This window comes from Loxodonta africana, chromosome 5 (assembly GCF_030014295.1).
Source record: "Loxodonta africana isolate mLoxAfr1 chromosome 5, mLoxAfr1.hap2, whole genome shotgun sequence".
NCBI classification, from domain to species: Eukaryota; Metazoa; Chordata; class Mammalia; order Proboscidea; family Elephantidae; genus Loxodonta; species Loxodonta africana.
This window is the reverse complement of record NC_087346.1, coordinates 82,848,021-82,869,710: the sequence shown is the minus strand read 5'-3', so window position 1 is coordinate 82,869,710 and position 21,690 is coordinate 82,848,021. Positions and strand designations below refer to the sequence as shown.

General features: G+C 36.4%; 1 protein-coding gene across 1 annotated transcript in view; it reads right to left on the bottom strand.

Annotated features, from left to right (window-relative positions):
* ADAMTS3 (ADAM metallopeptidase with thrombospondin type 1 motif 3) overlaps positions 1-21,690 on the bottom strand; it is a 307,945-nt gene that overhangs the window by 11,644 nt on the left and 274,611 nt on the right. The window contains exons 15-19 of the mRNA XM_003414158.4: positions 21,344-21,467; positions 17,677-17,757; positions 15,452-15,615; positions 9,438-9,603; positions 5,592-5,724 (exon numbers count right to left, since the gene is read on the bottom strand). Coding sequence (XP_003414206.2) covers positions 5,592-5,724; positions 9,438-9,603; positions 15,452-15,615; positions 17,677-17,757; positions 21,344-21,467 — 668 coding nt within the window. The remainder of the gene's footprint in view (positions 1-5,591; positions 5,725-9,437; positions 9,604-15,451; positions 15,616-17,676; positions 17,758-21,343; positions 21,468-21,690) is intronic.

Here is a 21,690-nt window from a genome sequence, read left to right as displayed (position 1 = left end):
ATTAAAAAAAAAAAAAAAAGAAGAAGAAAAATGTCTAGAAATGAAAGGTATCAGTTTTAAGATTAAAAAGGTCCATGACGCACACAGCACAATGGGTTCCAAGAGATAAGCATCAAGGCATATCACTGAAATTTCAGGATGCTGGGCACAAAGAAAAGATGCTACAAATTTTGAAAGATAAAGAAACAAAACCAGATTACATACAAAGACTTGAGAATCAAAATGGCAACCAACTTTTCAACTGCAACACTGAAGGCTAGAAAACAATGGAACGCCTTCAAAAATTGAAGAGAAAATAATGTTTCGAGTTTTATACATATATGTGTATCCAAATTTATATCTGTATCTATGGTCCCTGCGTAGCACAAACAGTTTGCTCTCAACCACTCATAGAAAGGTTACCAACGTGAACCATGTAGAAGTAGTGGTTAAGACCTAGTCTGCTAACCAAAAGGTTGGCAGTTCAAATCCCATCAGCTGGTCCTTGGAAACCATATAGAGTAGTTCTACCCTGTCCTATATGGTCACTATGAGGTGGAATTGACTTGGCAGCAGTGGGTTTTTAGATATATAAAACCCATTGCAATCCAGTCAATTCCAACTCATAGCGACCCCATAGGACAAAGTAGAACCATCTCATAGGGTTTCCAAGGACCAGCTGATGGATTTGAACTGTCGACCTTATGATTAGCAGCCATAGCTTTTAACCACTACACCACCAAGGTTTCCTTTATATATGGTAATAAGGAAATCTTGGTAGTGCAGTGGTTAAAGCGATTGACTGTTAACTCAAATGTTGGCAGTTTGAAAACACCAGACTGCTCTGCGGGAGCAGTAGTCTGCTTCTGTAGAGATTTACAGCCTCAGAAAACCTATGGGTTGTTATGAGTTGGAATTGACTCCACAGCAATGAGTTTGGTTTGGTTTTAGAGGCGCCATGGAAGAAAGTCCTGGTGATCTGCTTCCAAAGGGATTACAGGCAAGAAAACCCTATGGAGCTCAGTTCTACACTGTAACACATGGGGTCGCCATAAGGCGTAATTGACTCGATGGCAATGGGTTTGATTTTTGATATATATATATAAAACAAAAACCCATTGCTGTTGACTCGTTTCTGACTCATAGCAACCCTAAAGGACAGAGGAGAACTGCCCCATAGAGTTTCCAAGGAGCGCCTGGTGGATCTGAACTGCTGACCTTTTGTAGCCATAGCCCTTAACCACTATGCCACAAAGGTTTCCATATATATATATATATATATAAAAATTTTTTTTTTATATATATATATATGTATCCTCCACACACTTGTCAGTTTGTCATTTGTTGCACTGTGGGGGCTTGTGTGTTGCGATGATGCTGGAAGTTATGCTACTGGTATTCAAATACCAGCAGGGTCACCCATGGTGGACAGGTTTCTGCTGAGCTTCCAGACTAGGAAGAAGGGTCTGGGGGTCTACTTCTGAAAAGAATTAGCAAGTGAAAACCTTATGAATAGCAGCAGAACATTGTCTGATATCGTGCTGGAAGATCAGCCCCCGAGGTTGGAAGGGACTCAAAAGATTACTGGGGAAGAATGCCTCCTCAAAGTAAAGACGACCTTAATGACATGGATGGTGTCAAGCTTTCAGGGCCTTTATTTGCCAATCTGGCACAACTCAAAATGAGAAGAAACAGCTGCAAACATCCATTAATAATCAGAACCTGGAATGTATGAAGTACGAATCTAGGAAAATTAGAAATCGTCAAAAATGAAATGAAATGCATAAAGATGGATATCTTAGGCATTAGTGAGCTTAAAGAACTGGTATTGGTCATTTTGAATCAGATAATCATATGGTCTACTATGCTGGGAACAACAACGTAAAGAGGAATGGCATTGCATTCATCCTCAAAAAGGACATTTCAGGATCCATCCTGAAGTACAACGCTGTCAGTGATAGGATAATATCCATACGCCTCCAAGGAAGAACAGTTAATACAAGTATTATTCAAATTTACACACCAACCACTAAGGCCAAAGATGAAGAAATAGAAGATTTTTACCAACTTCCGTAGTCTGAGATTAATTCAAGTTGCAATCAGGATGCACTGATAATTACTGATGATTAGAATGGGAGAATTAGAAACAAAGAAGAAGGATCGGTATTTGGAAAATATGGCTTTGGTGACAGAAACAATGCTGGAGATCACGCGGCTAGATTTTGCAAGACCAACGACTTCTTCATTGGAAATACCTTTTTCACCAACATAAACGATGACTACACACATGAACCTCGCCAAATGGAACACACAGGAAGCAAATTGACTACATCTGTGGAAAGAGACGATGGAAACGCTCAATATCATCAGTCAGAACAAGGCCAGGGACTGACTAGGGATCAGACCATCAATTACTCATATGCAATTTCAATTTGAAATTGAAAAAAATAAGTACAAATCTACAAGAGTCAAAGTACTACCCTGAGTATATCCCACCTGAATTTACAGATCATCTCCAGAATATATTTGACACACTGAACACTAGTGATCCAAGACCAGACAAGTTGTGAAATGACATTAAGGACATCGTACATGAAGAAAGCAAGAGGTCATTAAAAAGACAGGAGAGAAAGAAAAGACCAAAATGGACGTCAGAAGAGACTGAAACGTGCTCTTGAATATGAAGTAGCTAAAACAAAAGGAAAAAATAATGAAGTAAAAAAGCTGAACAGAAGATTTCAAAGGGCAGCTCGAGAAGACAAAGCAAAGTATTACGATAACATGTGCAAAGATCTGGAGACAGAAAACCAAAAAGGAAGAACACACTCAGCATTTCTCAAGCTGAAAGAAATGAAGGACTCTATGGGGAAAATATTAAACGGCACAGGAAGTATCAAAAGAAAATGGAAGAAACACATGGAGTCACTAAACCAAAAAGAATTGGTCGATGTTCAACCATTTCAGGAGGTAACATACGATCAAGAACCGACGGTACTGAAGGAAGAAGTCCAAGCTGCACTGAAGGGATTGGCAAAAAACAAGGCTCCAAGAATTGACAGAATACCAATTGAGATGTTTCAACAAATGGATGCAGCACTGGAAGTGCTCACTTGTCTATGCGAAGAAATTGGGAAGACAGTTACCTCGCCAACCAATTAGAGGAGATCTGTATTTATGCCTATTCCCAAGAAAGGTGATCTAACCCAATGCAGAAATTATCAAACAATATCATTAATATCACATGTAAGCAAAACATGTATGTATACACAGATATATGTGTTTGTGTGTATATATATATATATCTCCTATTACTATATCCATCCACCCACCCACCCTCCCACTGCTGTCAAGTCAATTCCAACTCACAGTGACCCCATAGGGCTTCCAAAGCTGTTAATCTGTACCGGAGCAGACTGCTGCATCTTTCTCCTGCAGAGCTGGCTGGTGGTTTTGAACCGGCAACCTTCAGATTAGCAGTCAATCGCTTTAACCACTGTGCCACCAGGGCTCCTTTATTACCATATGTATATGCAAAAACCCACTGCCGTCAAACCGATTGCAACTCATAGCAACCATATAGGACAGAGTAGAACTGCTCCACAGACTTTCCGAGGCTGTAAACCTTTACAGAAGCAAACTGCCGTATCTTATCTCCTATGGGGTGGTTCATGGATTTGAACTGCCAACCTTTTGGTTAGCAGCTGAGCTCTTAACCACTGCACTACCAGGGCTCCATATATACATATATATCCTATACATATTGAGCCCTGGTGGTACAGTGGTTAAGAACTCAGCTGCTAACCAAAAGGCTGGCAGTTCAAATCCACCAGCCACTCCTTGGATACCCTATGGGGCAGTCCTACTCTGTCCTATAGGGTTGCTATGAGTCAGAATCGATCTGAGGGCAGGTTTTTTTTTTATGTACATATATTTCATATATATAAGGCAAAATCATTAAGCACTTGGCTGCTAACCAAAAGGTGGGAAGATTACCAGCAGCTCTGTGGAAGAAGACCTGGCAATTTGCTCCCATAAACATTACAGCCTAGGAAATGCTATGGGGTAGTTGTACTCTGCCTTTTAGGGTCTCTATGAATTGACTCGACGACACACAACAAAAACAGCATATCTATATCTACGTATCTTCTACTACCCTATATATATATTTCATATGTATCTATACCTATATATCACCTTGGTCCCTGAATGACACAAATGGTTTGTGCATAACTGCTAACCTAAAGGTTGGTAGTTTTAACCCACCCAGAGGTACCACGGAAGATAAGTCTGATGATCTGTTCCACTACGATTATAGCTAAGAAAACTCTATGGAGCTGTTCTACTCTGTAACACATGTGGTTGTCATGATTTGGAATCAACCCGACAGCAACTAACAACAACATATCCCCTCTCTCTCTCTCTCTCCATATATATATTCTATTTATAAATATACATAGAATATATATACACACACACATACATACACACACATATATATATATAAACACACATCCCCATGAACAAGGGTTAGAGTAGAAGATTTCTTATATGCTCTTATACTTTAACTTCTTATATACTCTTATATGTAAGAATTCGAATCATATTAAAAAAACATAATTTGTATATACTTTTCTCATAAGGAAACCCTGGTGGCATAGTGGTTAAGTGCTATGGCTGCTAACAAAAAGGTCGGCAGTTCGAATCCACCAGGTGCTCCTTGTAAACCATATGGGGCAGTTCTACTCTGTCCTACAGGGTTGCTATGAGTTGGAGTCGACTCCATGGCAATGGGCTTTCTCAGGAAGCTAATGAAAGATAAAATCCATCAGAATGAGCGGATACACCTAAAGATAAGACGAGGAATTTGGGCAACAGCAGATCTAGTACAATCCACAGGCATGGGAATCCCCAGGAAGATGGGGAAAGAAACCCCAGGATGAAAGCTGTGTGGTAGTCCAGGCCAGAGCAGGAACATGGAGAACTCCCTGGGAGATGTCTTGAAGAAGATGAACGTGACAGGACATTTGAATGTTTAGTATTGAGAGAAAATTAATATTCATGGAAGAGAGTCTGGGGATGAATGAGTGAAAAGTAATAGAAAAATCAGACAGAAAAAAGATGATTATTAATTATGAATCAGTTCTATAAGAAAGGAAATAATCTGGGCATGCTATGTGACATATTTATACAATAAAATAATATAAACTCTGAATATTAATATCACTAAAAGGTATGCTACAGCAATTTGGGAAGTATTGGGGATGGGACAAATGTGCCTGTGAGTGTGTATTTGGGAAGGGGTGGTAAAAGAAAGCTAGAAGCTCACATTCCACAGTGGGAATTCTGTATATAATATCTAAAAAAAAAAATCAAGGAGTAGAAGCCAAAACATTTTACTCAGAGAGATGGAAATATATAATTATCAAACAGAGGAAGAAAAGTAACAGCTGAAAGTGGCTGTTTTGGAGAGTAATAACACAGTGGAGGGGAGGGAACTGCAACTTTATATAAAAAGATTTGACTATATAAACCAGGTACTTGTAAAGCTTTGGCCAAAAACAAAATGAAAAATTAAAATTAAAAAAGATATGAGAGTTAAAATAAATGCTTACAGTGGGTGTGTACATTCTTGAATATTGCACATTCTTCTAATAGGCTTTGGCTTTTTATTGACTTCACAGAAGCTGCGATGAACCATCTTGTTATCACTTTTCCTACGGCATCCATATTTAGTGTACTGGAAACCTGGAAAAGGAATTAAGTTTCTCTGGAATTAATCACTTATTCATTGTGGTTATATATTTCATCATTCATTCAACAAATATTTATTGAGTGTATATTGTATATGATGAACCAGGCACTGTTCTAGGTGCTGGAGGTGAATTAAATAAACAAAAAAAGTTTGTTTTCTTGGAGCCTACATTTATTAAATATTACAAAATATTAAACAGCAAATACATACTTGTTAAAGAACTAGACTTTGAGTATACACAGTCTAGTTAGTGTAAGAGGCAGATAACAACGGTGACAATACCTAATGATGTAGGCTTTTATTGTTGTTGTCGTTAGTTGGCATCATTCATGTCCATTCTGACTCATGGTGACCCCATGTGTGTAGAGTAGAACTGCTCTATAGGGCTTTCAAAGGTATGACCTTTTGTAAGTGGACTTTCAGGCCTGTGTCCTGAGTTGCCTCTGGGTGGGTTCCAATCACCAACGTTTTGCTTAACTGTTTGAGCCACCCAGGGATCCTTAGGCTTTTGTGTTGTTAGGTGCCATGAAGTCAATTTCGATTTATTGTCAACCCCATGTGACAGGGTAGAACTGCCCCGTAGACTTTTCTAGGCTGCAATCTTTATAGGAGCCAAATGCTGTCTTTCTCTTCCAGAATGAGTAACTGGATGGGTGAGAACCATCAACCTTTTGGTTAGCAGCAGAGTGCTTAACCTTAAAAGATTTATAGCCTTGGAAACCCTATGGGGAAGTTCTAGTCTGTCCTATAGGGTCCACTTAGAGTTGGAATTGACTGAAAGGCAAGAAGTCTTTTATATAAATTTCTCACTGTAAAGGGTACTCAAGGAACACAGAGGGCAAGTCTTCTAACTTAGCTGGGGGAGGGGCAGGGGAAGCTTGCAAGATAAGCACTTCCTTGATCAGAAGCTTGAAGTTCAACAACCACTGCATAAAAGAAAAGAAATGGAGTAGAATAACACTCTAAGCAAAGGAAATGACAGGTGGCTTTGAATGGTGCAAGTATCATGTGTGAAGGGGAAGGAGACAGAAACGGATCAAATCTTGAAAGTCTGAGTGCCAGGCAAGTGTTTGGCCTTCAGCCTAAAGATTATAGGGAGTTACTGAAAGAGGTTTCCCCCAGCCCCCAACTGTGACATTTGTAATTATATTTCCATTTTAACACTTTTTTTTTGAAATTTTTAAAACCCAAAAAAAGGTGGCAAGCATAGTACAATGAACATTTGTATGTACTTCTCCTAGTTTCACCTTTTGTTACCATTTCACCACATTTGCTTTATCTCTTTCTTTATATACATGTTATTTTTGCTGAACCATTTGAGAGTAAGGTACAGACATCATGATCTTTCACTCTTAAGTACTTTAGCGTATACCTCACAACATGCACATTCTCTTACATACCCACAATTCTTAAAATAAGAAAATTTTGCAGATACAATACTATTATCTACTAAAAAAAAAGAGAATCCAAACCCTGCGGAACAGAACAGAACAGAACGGCCCCATAGGGTTTTCAAAGAGCGGCTGTTCGATTCGAATTGCCGACCTTTTGGTTAGCGGTCGAGCTCTTAACCACTATGCCACCAGTGCTCCATGATGTATATTACCTAATATACAGACCATATTCAAATTTTGTCAACTGTTTCTATAATATTCTTTCTAGAATTTTTTTTTCAACTAGGATCATGCATTATATCTAGTTGTCATGTCTCTTTAGCCTCCACCAATATGTAACAGGTTCTGAGCCTCTCTTTGTCTTTCGTGATATTTAATTTTTTTTGACATGTACATGTCTTTGTGTAAAATGCCCCTAAAATTTGGGTTTCCTTAATTGCTTCCTCATGATTAGATTCGGGTTACTCATTTTTGGCAAAAATACTGCATAAATGATGCTGTGCTCTCAGGGTAACACCTTTGCAGACTGAAGGATTTTAATGAGAGGAATAATATAATGCAACTCATCATTCATTCATTTATTCATTCAAGAAAGACCACTCTGGCACGTAAGAGATGAGAAGGAAACCAAAGTTAGTTGACTAAGAGTCTGTGGTAATAATCTTCCCTTCTGAAATAGTGAAGGAAGCCTGGTGAGGAAGCAACAGACGGGACAGATTAAAAAAAGGGTATCTGACAAGTCTTAGTGACAAGGTAGGTGTTGTGGGTACAGCAGAAGAGAGGATTCAAATTAAATAAATATCTCTAACGAATAAAGAAGAGTTCATTTTATTAACTCAGTAATAATATTTTGTGTACCCTCCAAAAACAAAAAAAGCAACTTTAGAAATACATCCTTGAATTTAAAATGATAAAGTATGCACAATTCTTCTATTCTCAGTTCTTTACTATCATTATTGTGGCAGTTTCTCTCTTACTGCCTGTTGGGGGGAATTCTGCCTAGGCCGGCTTAGTCCTAGAGCAATGTTGTTCAGAATTAGGGAAATGGATGATGAGACAAATCGAAAAACCCTGAGAACAGCTTCATGGATTTACTCTGGAGAGGGCAGAGAGGCACATAATGCAGTCAGTAAGAAAGAGCCTGTACTCAGAAACCAGGCTACCTGGTTTGAATCTTGGCTGTGCCACTTACTAGCTGTATGACTTTGGGCAGATCACTTACTCTCTTTGTGCTTAAGTTTCCTCATCAGTACAATGTTGTTGTTATCTGTCATCAGATTGGCCCCTAATTCACAAAGACCCAATGAACAACAGAATAAATGCTGCCCATTCCTGTTCCATCCTCATGATGGGTTACTAATCAGACCTTTGTGATCCATGGGGTAGTCACTGGCTGATTTTCAGAAGCATATTGCCAGGCCTTTCTTCCTACTCTGTCTTAATCTGGAAGCTCTACTGAAACCTGCTTAGCATCATAGTAACATGCAAATCTCCACTGCTAGACAGGTCATGAGGGGTCTCGGCCAGGAATTGAACCTTTTTAAGGGAGCTAGTCACTGTGAGTCAGAACTGACCCAATGGCAACAGGTTTTGGTTAACGAAGCTAGGGTGGCAGAGTAGTTAAAGCATCCAGCTGCTAACTGAAAGTTCGCCAGTTTGAACCTACCAGCAGCTCCAAAGGAGAAAGATGTGACAGTCTGCTTCCATAAAGATTACAGCCTTGGAAAACTTCTGGGGCAGTTCTACTCCATCCTATAGGGTCACTATGAGTCAGAATCTACTTGATAGCAATTTTTTTTTTTTTTATCAGTACAATAGGCATTGTAATAATACTGACCCCACAGGGCCATTGTGAGGATTTATGAATTAACATATGAAGCATTTAGAACAGTATCTGGTACATAAGCAGGGCTATATAACTAATAATTCTATTATTAACCCAGATAAAAGAGAAATGAATAGATATGGAGGTAAAGGTGGAGAAGAAGAAAGGCGAGAACCAGAGGGCACAGAATTTGGCAGCGTTTTAGAATTTGGGAAGAATAAAGCGATTAAGAGTACCCAACAACGAATGTGAAACATAAAGAACCCAAGTGAAGGAGAAAAAAGGCTTTTAAGGATTACAAATGGATTCTTATCCTTTTTTGAGTCTGAGATTGCAGTAAAAATGCTTTTAACTTATATTCTGTTCGTTATTTTTAGCGTTTCTCAGATTGTGACCTCTATTAGAGACAATGCTTAAGGCAAAGGCAAGAAGACTGGCTTTTTTGTGGATTACATTTTAATATAATAAATAGGTGTTCAATTGTTACCTCCACCACAGGGTTTGGAACACTGAGACCAGCTCTTCAAAGCCCACTCAAAAGTATCTAATTCTTCCTGGATGACATTGTTGCTGCTGATTGTAGGTACGGAGTCTTCATGGATGATGTACTTATAGGTCAGGCTAGAGCGGGTATCATTCTCCTGAGGTATAATCTAACATACACATGAAACAGATGTGTAAATCACCTGAGAGAAGGTTAAATTTTGAGTGAAAAATTACAAATAGTTCAGAATATTGCTTTAATCAAAACTGGAAATCTTTGAGTAGTTTCTAAAAACATACTGTTTTTGTTTCTATTAACTAGGGTACAAGCATGCCCTGTTCAAGAAAAAAAATGCAAATATATAAAGCTTTGACCCCAAAAAATATATACAGTGAGGATAAGACTTTGCATTATTAAAAAAAAAAATAGTAACTTTATAATAAGATTCACTATAGCATTTCCTTAGGAAATACCATCTCAGTGTATTTTTAAATTATTCATTAAAATATTCTGTCATGATGATAAAGATAATGACATTTCTTCTAGAAAACACACACATTACAGAAAAAATATAAAGAAAATAAAAATCCTTCATAATTCTACCAAACCAGAGGAAACCAGTCATTTTTGTTATTTTGGGATATTCCCTCAAGATATTTTTACAGTGTGTATGTATGTGTGTGCGCATATACACATACATATTTTCCTGGCCTTGCGTATTTAATTTAATGTGTTATGCATGTTTCCCAAGACAGTACATAGATATTAAAAATGTGATTTAAAAAAATCTCAGTATAATCTTTAATCCTAAGGGTAAGTAGTATCCATTATTTAACCATTTATTACTGAATATCTTTATTGAATAGCATTTGTCTTCACCTTTGTGGAAATTTTTGGTTTTCCTTAGCAGGTTAAAGGGTACAAAAAGGAGCCCTGGTGGCACAGTGGTTAATCGTTCAACTACTAATCAAAAGGTCGGCAGTTGAAACCCACCAGCCGCTCTGTAGGAGAAAGATGTGGCAATCTGCTTCCGTAAAGATTACAGCCTTAGAAACCTGGTGAGGCAGTTCTACTCTGTCCTATAGGGTAACTATGAACTGGAATCAACTTGACAGCAACGAGTTTATAGTCTTTTGAATGACTCTCTAGAATAGTTAGAGCAATTATTACTTTCATATTGGAAGTGTACCACTCAGCACTACATATTACATTATTTCTTCTTAGTTAATTAGAGAACAAAAGATTACTGTTTTCTTTGATAATTAGTAAGGCTTGATTTTCCTAAGTTTACTGGGGACTTGCATTTTGTCTACTGTACACTGCATGTTCATGTCCAATACCTCTTGTTTATGGGTATATATATTTTTTCTTAAATAATTTACACAATAAATATTGATCCTTTTTTAAATAAGTATTGTAAATATCTTCTCTGTTATTTATCATTAATTTTGTTTAGGGAAAAGAAGTTTTCCAAGATAAAAAAATAAGTTTTAACTGATTTTAACGTGGCTTTTATAGGCTCATACCAATTACACAAAGGTAGAAACATGAGCAGTTATTTTGTACTTTCAAATAAACCTTCAGAAACAGTCATTGTTTGAGAATTCTAGTGATATTAAGCCCACTGGGATAAATGATCTTGTTATCTGGGTCTGTTTTCTTTTTTCTATAGTTTTTGTTTTTATAACTGCATGAAAAATCAAGCACCAGTCCTTAAACTCTAGCCAGATATCTAACTCCTTCAGTCCCAGAGAGCCTAGCCACCATGCTGGAGTTACAAACTTTTAGAAAGAAAAGAAAGGTCAGCATTGCGTCTCCACAAGCCCCCTCTCCTAACTACAAATCTCATTCTTATACTCCAGCCCACACTGCTCCCTGTAGTTACACCACAATCAGTAGGCCAAGCCTTGAGGCAGTCTATCATAGTGGTTAAACATCAGGGTTCTGAAGCCAAATACCAGTACCAATGGAAAGAAGGCAGTGTAGTTATTTAGGAAGCCCTGGTGGTATAGTGAGTAAGAGCTATAGCTGCTAACCAAAAGGTTGGCAGTTCAAATCCACCAGGTGCTCCTTGGAAACCCTATGGAGCAGTTCTACTCTGTCCTGTAAGGTCGCTATTCATCAGAATTGACTTGACGGCAATGGACTTTTTTAATGGGTAGTTATTTGACAGCTAACTAGAATTTTGGATTTCCAATCATTCAAACTTAAGGTAATCTAAATAAAATTTTGATTAATATATATTTTTGCTCTAAAATTATTTACCCTATAAAACAGAAGGTCCAGAAATAGACCCAATTGGATTTAGACAATTAAGTTTTGACATAGATGAAAAAGCTATTTAAGCAAGAAACGACAGTCTTTTTAACAAATGATGTTGGAGTAGCTGGAGAGTATGGTGACTTTAAAAATATCGATACATTTTTTCATAACTTTTCCCGCTTAGTGGAGCTTAGTTCCCCTCCCCTTGAGTGTGGACTTGAATTAGTGACTTGCTTTTAGCAAACAGAATATTGCAGAAGTGATGGGATGTTACTTTCAAGATAAGGTTAAAAAACACTGACTTCAGTTTTAGGTGTGCTCTCTCACTTTCTCTGCCTCTGGAATTACTTCCTCTGGTGGAACAGAGCTGTTGTGCTGTGAGTAGTCCTGAGGAGGGGAATGTCAGTTGCCATGTTGTGCTGTGAGCCAGTCCTGAGGGTAGGAACGTCAGTTGCTATGTTGCGCTGTGAGGCAGTTCTGAGGAGAGGTATTCCAGCTGCCATGTTGTGAGGACTCATGAGATACTTTGAGCCAGAATGACTCAGTTAAGTTGTTCCCGGATTCCTGACTCACAGAAACTGTGAGATAATAAGTGTTTCTTGTTTTTAGCCATTAGGTGTGGGGTGATTTGATATGCTATGATAGGTAACTAATACAGGGTTCTATATGCAAAAATATGAACCTAATATCTTATACAAAATCTATATAAAAATCAACTCAAAATAGGTCATAAACCTAAATGTAAATATAAGCTCTAACACTGTTACAAAAAAAAAAAAAAGCAGGAGAAAATTTTTTGACCTTGGGCTAGACAAAAAAATTCTTACAGAAAACCAACATCTTGATTTGTAATGGAAAAAAACTGATAATACTGAACTTCAGTAAAATTTTACAATATTTTGCTCTGTGAAAGGTACAACTAAGAGAATGAAAAGACAAGCTATGGGCTGGGAGAAATATTTGCAAATCACATTTTTCGCAGAGGACTTACATTGATTACATTTAAAGAACTCTCAAAACTCTGTAAAAAGAAAACAATCCACTTTAAAAATGGACAAAACATTTAAACAGACACTTCACCAAAGGGAAATGATTTTCAAAGGAATAAAAGAAAAAAGACTTGGAATCCAGTTGGAAAGCTTGGTTTTTGATTAGTGTAGTATTTTTAACAGAGAATCCTATAAATATTTGTGTACCGTATCCAACAATACATTTCAAATCGAGGAGATGTCCTCTGCTTTCATCTATGAGAGAGTAAAGGATTTGCACTCCTGTTGCAAAGGCGAACAGAATGTATGAGGAAACTGTTCCTTTGGCAATGGATAATGGAGAGTACAGAACAATGATTGCTTTGAGAAGAGAAACATACCAGGTCCTGGCATCCTGACTGGGGACAGGTTCTAGACTATGACATTGGGAGGAGGAGTCCAAGCTAACCACAGCGGTCTCACTGAATTGAGATGGGAATCACAGCAGCTTGGAACTTACATGGCAGGAGACTAAAAAAGGGAGAGCTTCATAGAGAGCTGGTCTGCATGGGTCCTTGACTGATGGGCTGGTCTGTGCATGCCTGGGACAGACACCATGAGGCCTACCAATGAGTAGCTGCTGAGGAACTGCAAGTGGGACAGAAATACTGGAGGTCGGTCAGGTCTGAGAGACTCGGATTTTTGATCCGGCCAGGGTTGAGAGGCCTCACTACCACTTCACGTATTCAGTTAAGACACTAGGATGGCCAGGTGATAAGAACAAGAAAAAAGTGAAAAAGTCCAATCCTGACAAAGAATAAAACCAGGCCGCACAGGATCAGTTGTGGGGTGCCATCGAGTCCATTCTAACACATAGTGAGCTCATATAACAGAGTAAAACTGCCCTATAGGGTTTTCTTAGCTATAATTTTTATGGAAGCAGATTTCCAGGTCTTTCTCCCATGCAGCAGGTGGGTGGCTTCAAACTGCCAACCTTTCAGTTAGCAGCTGAGTGCCTAACCATTTGGGCTACCAGGGCTCCTTACACAAGATCAGAGGATCTACCAATAATTTAGCTTCCTGTGAGAACAAAACTGAAAAAACTTTAAGGAGGGCAATATTAACCAAACATCCTACAACTTATCAACCATAATGTTCAGTGTACAATAAAAAATTACAAGAAGCAGGAAAATGAGACATTTAATCAAGGGGAAAAAACAAAAAAGAAACAGCCAATAGAAACAGACGCCATGAAGACTCAGAACTTAAAGGGAAAGCTAGACAAAAATGAGTGAAAATATATGGAAATCTCAGCATAGAAATTGAAATTAAAAAGAAAATTCTAGAAAAGTATACCACCTGTCATTAAAAAACAAAAAAATGGCTGGGTAGGCTTAATGGTAGATTGGAGATGCATAAGAAATAGTCAGTGAACCTGAACACAACTCAAGAGAAATTATCTAGTCTGAAGAACAGAGAAAAAAGAATGATTACAAAAGAATGAACATAGCCTGAGACTTGTGGAATAATTTCAATTGGTTTAACACACATGTAAATGAGTACCAGAAGTTGAGAAGAGAGTGATGGGGTCAAAAAGAATAGCTGAAGACAATGGAGAATTTACCTAAATTTGGCAAAAACATCAATCTACAGACTCAAGATCAGTAAACTCCAAGCAGGATATATACAAAAGAGACAACACCTAAATATATAAATATATTCTAGTCAAATTGTCAAAAGAGAGTGTGAATCTTAAAAAACAGCTAGAAAAAATAACACATTACATTAAAAAAAAATCTTAAAAAACAGCTAGAAAAAATAACACATTACATAGAGTAGCAATATAAATGAAACTGACTTCCCATTATAAGCTATAGATTCCAGAAGACAGTGTAAAAATATCTTTAATGGAATCAAAAGAAAAACCAACAACAATATAAAGCTAGCATCCCCAAATTTTACACCTAGTGAAGACATTCTTCGAATGTGAGGGTGAAATAAAAACATTTTTAGATAATTCAAAGATGAGAGAATTCATTGCTAGTAAACCCACACCACAAGAAATGCTAAAGGAAGTTCTTTATACTGAAGATAAATGGTGTCGGATGGAAAGTTAGAGCTATAGGAAGGAATGACAAGCACCGGAAGTTGTAAGTATCTGGGTAAATACAAAAATCTATTCTTCTCTGGATATCTTTAAAATACAACTGATTGCTTAAGTCGAAGTAATACTGTTGTCCCTCAGTATCCACTGAGGACTGGTCCCAGGACCTCACAGATACCAAAATTTGAGGCTACTCGAGTCCCTTAAAGTGACGTAAGATTTGCATATAACCTATGTACGTCCTCATGTATACTTTAAATCATCTCTAACTTGCTGATAATATCTGATGCAATGTAAATGCTGTGTAAATAGTTGTCATTACTGTACCGTTTAGGTGATTGGCCATGCTTAGTACAGATGCAGCCTCCATAGGCCTAACTACGTCAGACACATCAGCAACAATGTAACATTTGTTTTCTTTTTCAAAAAGTTTTGATCCGAGGTATTGAATCCATGAATGCAGAACCCACGGAAACAGAGAACTGTTTACTGTACTGTTATGTCTATAATGTATGTAAAATAAAATACATGACAAATTGCACAAAGAATAGGGGGGAAATAAATGGATTTAGTTAAAAAAAAAAAAGCAACTACATGATCAATGTTTAAACATGTTTTCAGATTAATTAATTATGAAATTATAAATTAAACCAACTACATATTGAGTCCGCAGCACCACATACCAACACAATAACAGGGTCATGTAAGGGTCCATCGGTGTGAAGAGTTTCAATGTCATCTTCGATGTTATAATCCCACTCCACGCCAAGATCTATGAAGGTCCGAGACTTGGCTTCCTCCCCTTTGCCATTTAAAATATAGTGGCCTGTAGCCTGGTTCTTAATAGCTAAAGGAAGGAAAATAGTAACCAGTACACATTGCATCTTATCAAGTGACAGTTCAGAAGTTCCACAGTAAGTCTATCATAGTAAGACCATGTTTCTTTATTAGCATTAAAACAATCTAAATGAGTGTCAAGTCTGATATGACTCCCATTTCCTTTACTAGGCATTCAAAACCTTCAAGTAGCATTTCTGACTAGTCAAAAACAATGGAAAGATATTTAGATGGCAAGAAAATAATCTTCGCACGTATTCCCAAATTTGAAAACAATGCCAAAGAGGTTAACAGTTTCTAACTCACGCATCTTATACATTTCCTCAGGTAGCTGGGAATATTTTGAAAACAGTAGATACATGTCCAGTAATTAGTATAAAGCACTTATGCTATAAAATAATGGCTCATTTACTTTACTTTGTATCTCTTTAAAACTGGTCAAAATATTTGTAGGCACACAATATGGTTGAACTAATTATCAGGTAAACAAACAATTTAGCTTTTAACACAAACCCACTGCCGTCGATTCCGACTCATAGCAACCCTACAATTATAAAGTGCCAAGGCCACCTCACCTACTCACAAGGCTAGAAAAACGCTGCTTACTGCTGCTAGAATTCTTAATGTATTACACATCTACGATACATTCTGAAATTAAAAAAAATTTCCTCTAATGGATAAAAAGCAATAACTGGGACTTAAAATGTTGGAGGTGTTTATCGACATACAGTGATAAGTTAGAAAAACCACCTAAGTCATTACCATTACTGACAATACTTAGAAAACATGAATAATTTTAATTAACTAGAATTACTCCTCTTGAACTTAGTCTAAATTTTCCAAAGATAATAATCTGAACTCTAGGTTGATGAATAAGAAATTTTAATTACTGGAGATAGAACTATGGCTAACTGCTAAACTGTTACATCATCTAGCAGTGCGTATAATTTAGATATTTTTAAAAACTCCACAATTCTGAATGAAGCGCCATAAAACAATGCGTTTTTCTTAAGTCACACATGAAAACAGGCAATTTGCTGCAAATTTTCATGGTGCTGACAGGTGATGTCTTCTTCTTATTAATAAAATAGGCCAGGGAATAGGTGAAAGTTACGTTCACATTTGCACGTAGCACTTTCAACACAAATCCCTCCAAAGCAGCATTTCTACGTGATCCTCTCATAAAGGAGGAAAAGAATCTGCTTTTGGAAATTCTAAACAGCCATGCAAATGGATTTGCATGTGTCAGTGAGAAACCTGACACATGTCAGATATTTAGGAAAAATCCACTGAAGCATGTGGTTGCTTTTCAGCCAAAGAACTTAAGACGCAATAAAAATACAGGGAGGCATACAGTGTAGCATCAACCAAAATATCAGAACTTACTTATCAACATAAATACGGCATATTTTTCTGATATTATCCCTCAATTTACTGTATTTTATTAATTAGGATATTTATTTTTCTCAGCAGCCCTCAGTGCAAAGGAAAAATATACAATGAATACAATCTTTTCAAATGATTCTTTTTCCTCATGTAATAATGAATCAATCCCAAGTTCCACCCCAAATTAAAGCTTTAGTTTTGGATATTTGTTTTAAAGTAAGAATAGTTGGAAAAAACCACCGACTAAAACCATACTTTATTAAATTGATGTACTAATATGTAATTTTAATCCTTATATACATGTGTGTTTGTATATATATGTATACATATACGAACACATATGCATAGGCATATACATATACACATACATATAAAACCTGTTGCCATCCAGTAGTTTCCAATTCATAGCAACCCTATAGCAACATACACATATATATATGTACATATATATGTATATGGAAACCCTGGTGGTGTAGTGGGTAAGTGCCACAGCTGCTAACCAAAGGGTCGGCAGTTCAAATCCACCAGGCACTCCTTGGAAACTCTATGGGGCAGTTCCACTCTGTTCTGTAGGGTTGCTATGAGTTGGAATCGACTCCATGGCACTGGGTTTGGTTTTTGGGTTTTATATATGTATATACATATATGCACGTTAAAGCAGAGCCATTAGGACAGAGACACTTACCAAGAATATGAGGAGAGGCCTCGTCTTCTTGGATTAGCACATGTCTAGCACCAGGGGGTATATCAAACATCTTAAGGTACCCTTTGCATGTGTAATAAATATTGGAAGAAGCAAAGAAAAAAACAAAAGCAACAACCATGGTTAGTAGAGCACTACATTATTACTGCTCCAATATGCAGAAGAGGGCATCCCTAAATGAAAAGAAGCAGTTTCAGAAATTATTTCAAAGAATTGGTAGCTTTTGTGACATCGGCATGAGCTTAGAGGGCACTTTCTTTTTTTTTTTTAAGTGGGGGGGAAAGTTAATACTGTTATCAATGTTTTAGTCATTTATCTTGTGTTGATCTATGAACTGTGTCAGCAATTAGGCAAATACTATAACGTTCTATGTTCCCCCATGTAAATCTAGCTTTCTAAACCTCCCTTTTGTAATGCGGCCATTTTTTTGTGTACTTAGTTGGTGGACTGACTCCTTGAGATATTTTATCTGCTTATATAGTCTTTTAATAGCCTAAGTGGCAAGTATAGATAGCCACACTTCTAATCAACAAAATATTTTCATATTTAAAACAGCCTACTTCATTCTAAAGAAACTGCCAAAGAATAATCAGTAATTAACTTTTATTATGATCAACAATTAATTTTCAAGACTTAAACAAGTTATACAGTGAGAATGTTTTAAAATACATGTTGTAGATTTAACCAAATCATTTCATTGGAAAAGGTCTGCCAGTTATGTTGGATATTGCATTTACATTCACTTTGACCTCATTCTGCCAAGACAGAAATAATAAAGCCAATATGCTTAAATGGCTGTCTTTGGTTTTAAAATCATGTATCAATCCTATTACATTCAATGTGATACACGGTAAAGCCTTCCTAGTAGTATCTCACATCCTAGAATTATGATAACTTACAATAAAAAAAAAATAATATAAAATCAACAATAGGTCAAATAGACCAAGATAATATCTCATTTTTATGAGAAAAATAATTAAATGGAGGAAGATTATGTAACTTGCACTTTCAGCACATTATGAAATACCCAATTCATATAATATACAATAAAAATTGGAAGAAACTCAGTTATCAATCAATACACATTACAGATAAGATCGGGAAAAATAAACAAACATGTTTTTGTTATTTGTACGTGGACAGTTAATATGTACCTATGGGTAAATGTACCTAACTTTGTTCACCATGTTTATTAATGTCTTAACTAACTGGAGACATTTTGGTGTTAAGGGCTTAGCCTGGGGTGAAGTCCAACAGATGACATGAAACGAACGTATCATGTTCGCCTGAGTATGCAATGGCCAGAAGGAACATGCTTACGATGCCAGGCACAGCAAAACAGCTTGATGCCATTTATGGATGCCCGTCTTTCTGCAGTTCACTACAACTTACCCAGTACATTTTTAGCTTCCCTTGTTTCTGCAAGAGAAATATTGCGAGCTCCTTTGGGTAAAGTGAAAGCGCCTCTCGTCTTCCCTTAAACAGAATGTCTTTAATTAGTAGAGGTTTCATGTTTATCAAAGTCTTGCTGTTTCATTGACTATGTGATAAGCCATACATATTTTATTAAGGTAAGATACAAAATACGTTGTTGTTTTTTATGTTGAAATAAAAATGCAGTTACAATAGCTAGCTAGTGCCAATAAACTGTTAATAGTCAATGAACATAAGACTAAGCATGAATGCAAAATGATGTAGGTGATTTGAAGTTGAATACTTGCAGATTTCATTTTCCAGCAACTTGAATTCTTTTTGGCACCTCTTGCTTAATTGCTTTCCTGTTGGAAAAGGTTAATTAGTCTATTGAATAACTGTGAAGACAACATTATTGCAAAGAAATGAATGTTAGGTTAACTTTGAACAGTTTGGAGCTGTATGGCTGATGAAAGCTATCACCACCTCTTCTGACCTTTAATTCACAGGTTTAGCATAATTTTGCAGGTATCTGAAAAACAGTATTACTATCTTATATTACACATAATATGGAATAAATGATTATGGCAAAAACATTTTTTCCCTATAGTGATTCACTCTGGAAATAAAGCAAAAGGAATTATTTTTCACCCAAAAGAAAATGATAACATATAATTCCAACAAAGAAAGCCCAATAAAGTATTTCACAATCAGATGAAGAAAAATACATTTAACTGTGCCAAAACCATAATATAATGCATATAATTCTGATTTCATTTGCTTTATTAAAATAATTGGACTGAAATGATAATATTTGCTTTTAAAAATACGTTTTAAGACAATTTTCAAAGTATAAAACATAGTAACTCTCACACAGAAATAGAAAAGACATCAGTAACTAGTGTAGGGGATACCTAAGAGATGCACATTAGAATGCAGTCATCCAGTTCTGCTGTCCTAAATATATGAAAATTGATGTGCCTGGAATTAGCTTAAGTTGGATAGCTGGTGTACAATGGTTATACAAAGAACAAAGAATTATTCCACTTGGATGAAGACTAACTTTTTTTATACTTTCCTTTTTTTTCCTAAAAGGAAAAATTATCATCACAACATGCTCAAAGTAATACAAATTTCTTTTCTTTTCTTTTTTTTTTTCCTGTCATTCTCTTAGAGACTATATTGACAGTGTTAAGAAGACATAAGAGAAGCTTCTCAAGGCAGCCATCACATCAAATTTATTTTTAAATGCTGAATGCCAAGAGAAGCATTTGCCCAATAAATGCTGGTTGAATCACTGAATAATATTTGTTAAAAATTGAAGAAATTAGTAATGTTTGCATCTAAACCTTTCATGAAAATTTCAATGAGTAATTATGAGCATACAAATATTTTTGTATATTTGTTGTATGCGGGTATTATTTGCTCCATCTGTGGAAACTTTGGTGTATGCTTCAGTCTAGGACATTGATTAGGTAACAAGCGTCAAAGTTTGCACATATAAGCAATTATACACAAACAAAACAAACCATTGCTGATGAGTCAATTCTGCCTCATAGCAGCCCTACAGGACAGCGAAGAGCTGCTCCACATGGCTTTCAAAGCTGTAAATCTTTACGGAAGCAGACTGCCTGCCATATCTTTCTCCTTTGGAATGGCTGGTGGGTTCGAACTGCTGACCTTTCAGTTAGCAGCTGAGCACTGTCACCAGGGTTCCTTTTATTTTTGGTTGTATCTCAAATTTTTTAATAAAATTTTTTAAAGCTATATGAAATATGGATTCTCAAATTACACATTTATAAATAGGATAACCTTGCTCAGTTTTAAAATAAAAAAAGCAAAACTTTGGCAACATTAAAAACATTATATTTAATGTTTGGTGATTTTTAACTCCTGATCAGCAATTTATGTGTAAAAGAAAATTCAAAATAAGCAGCAACTCTACTAATTAGATCTAGTGCATTTTATTAAAAACACAAAATAAAACAGATTTTATCTTACTGCAATAATTGATATTGTTTTTAGTAGCCTTCTTTCATCATAGTAGCTATGGAGTGCGAATCCAGAGCTTTTTTTTTTTAATTATTTAAAATAGTTTTCTAAAAGGTGATCTAGAAAAAAAATAAATCACCTGCCAATTTTTTGTTACGTTTATTGAAAAGGATGCATTCTTAAAAGTTCTCAAAAAGTACAAAGCAAAAAGAAGGATACTAGGTGCATAGAAACTTCATCTTACCAAGCTTCCTTGGAGTTCTGGTAAATGTCCCCTTCACAGTTCGACAATGGGAATTATCTCCTTCACAGACACCACACTTATCCTCAACCTTATTGGAGCCAATTTCTTTATCACAGCCCACTTTCTGGGGAAAGAAGGTGTTAAATGTCGCTAATTTCAATGTGCCAAAGTAAAGGTCAGCATCTCAGAGAATGGTGAGCCATTTGTATAACCACGTTACAACATCTAGCCAGTCTGCAACAAGTTTTCACTGTGGCCTTGCTTTTTAATATCTATTAAAAATCTTTCAAAGAACAATTGTAAACTTATATTTACCCCCATCATACATGGTTATAATCATCAAACAT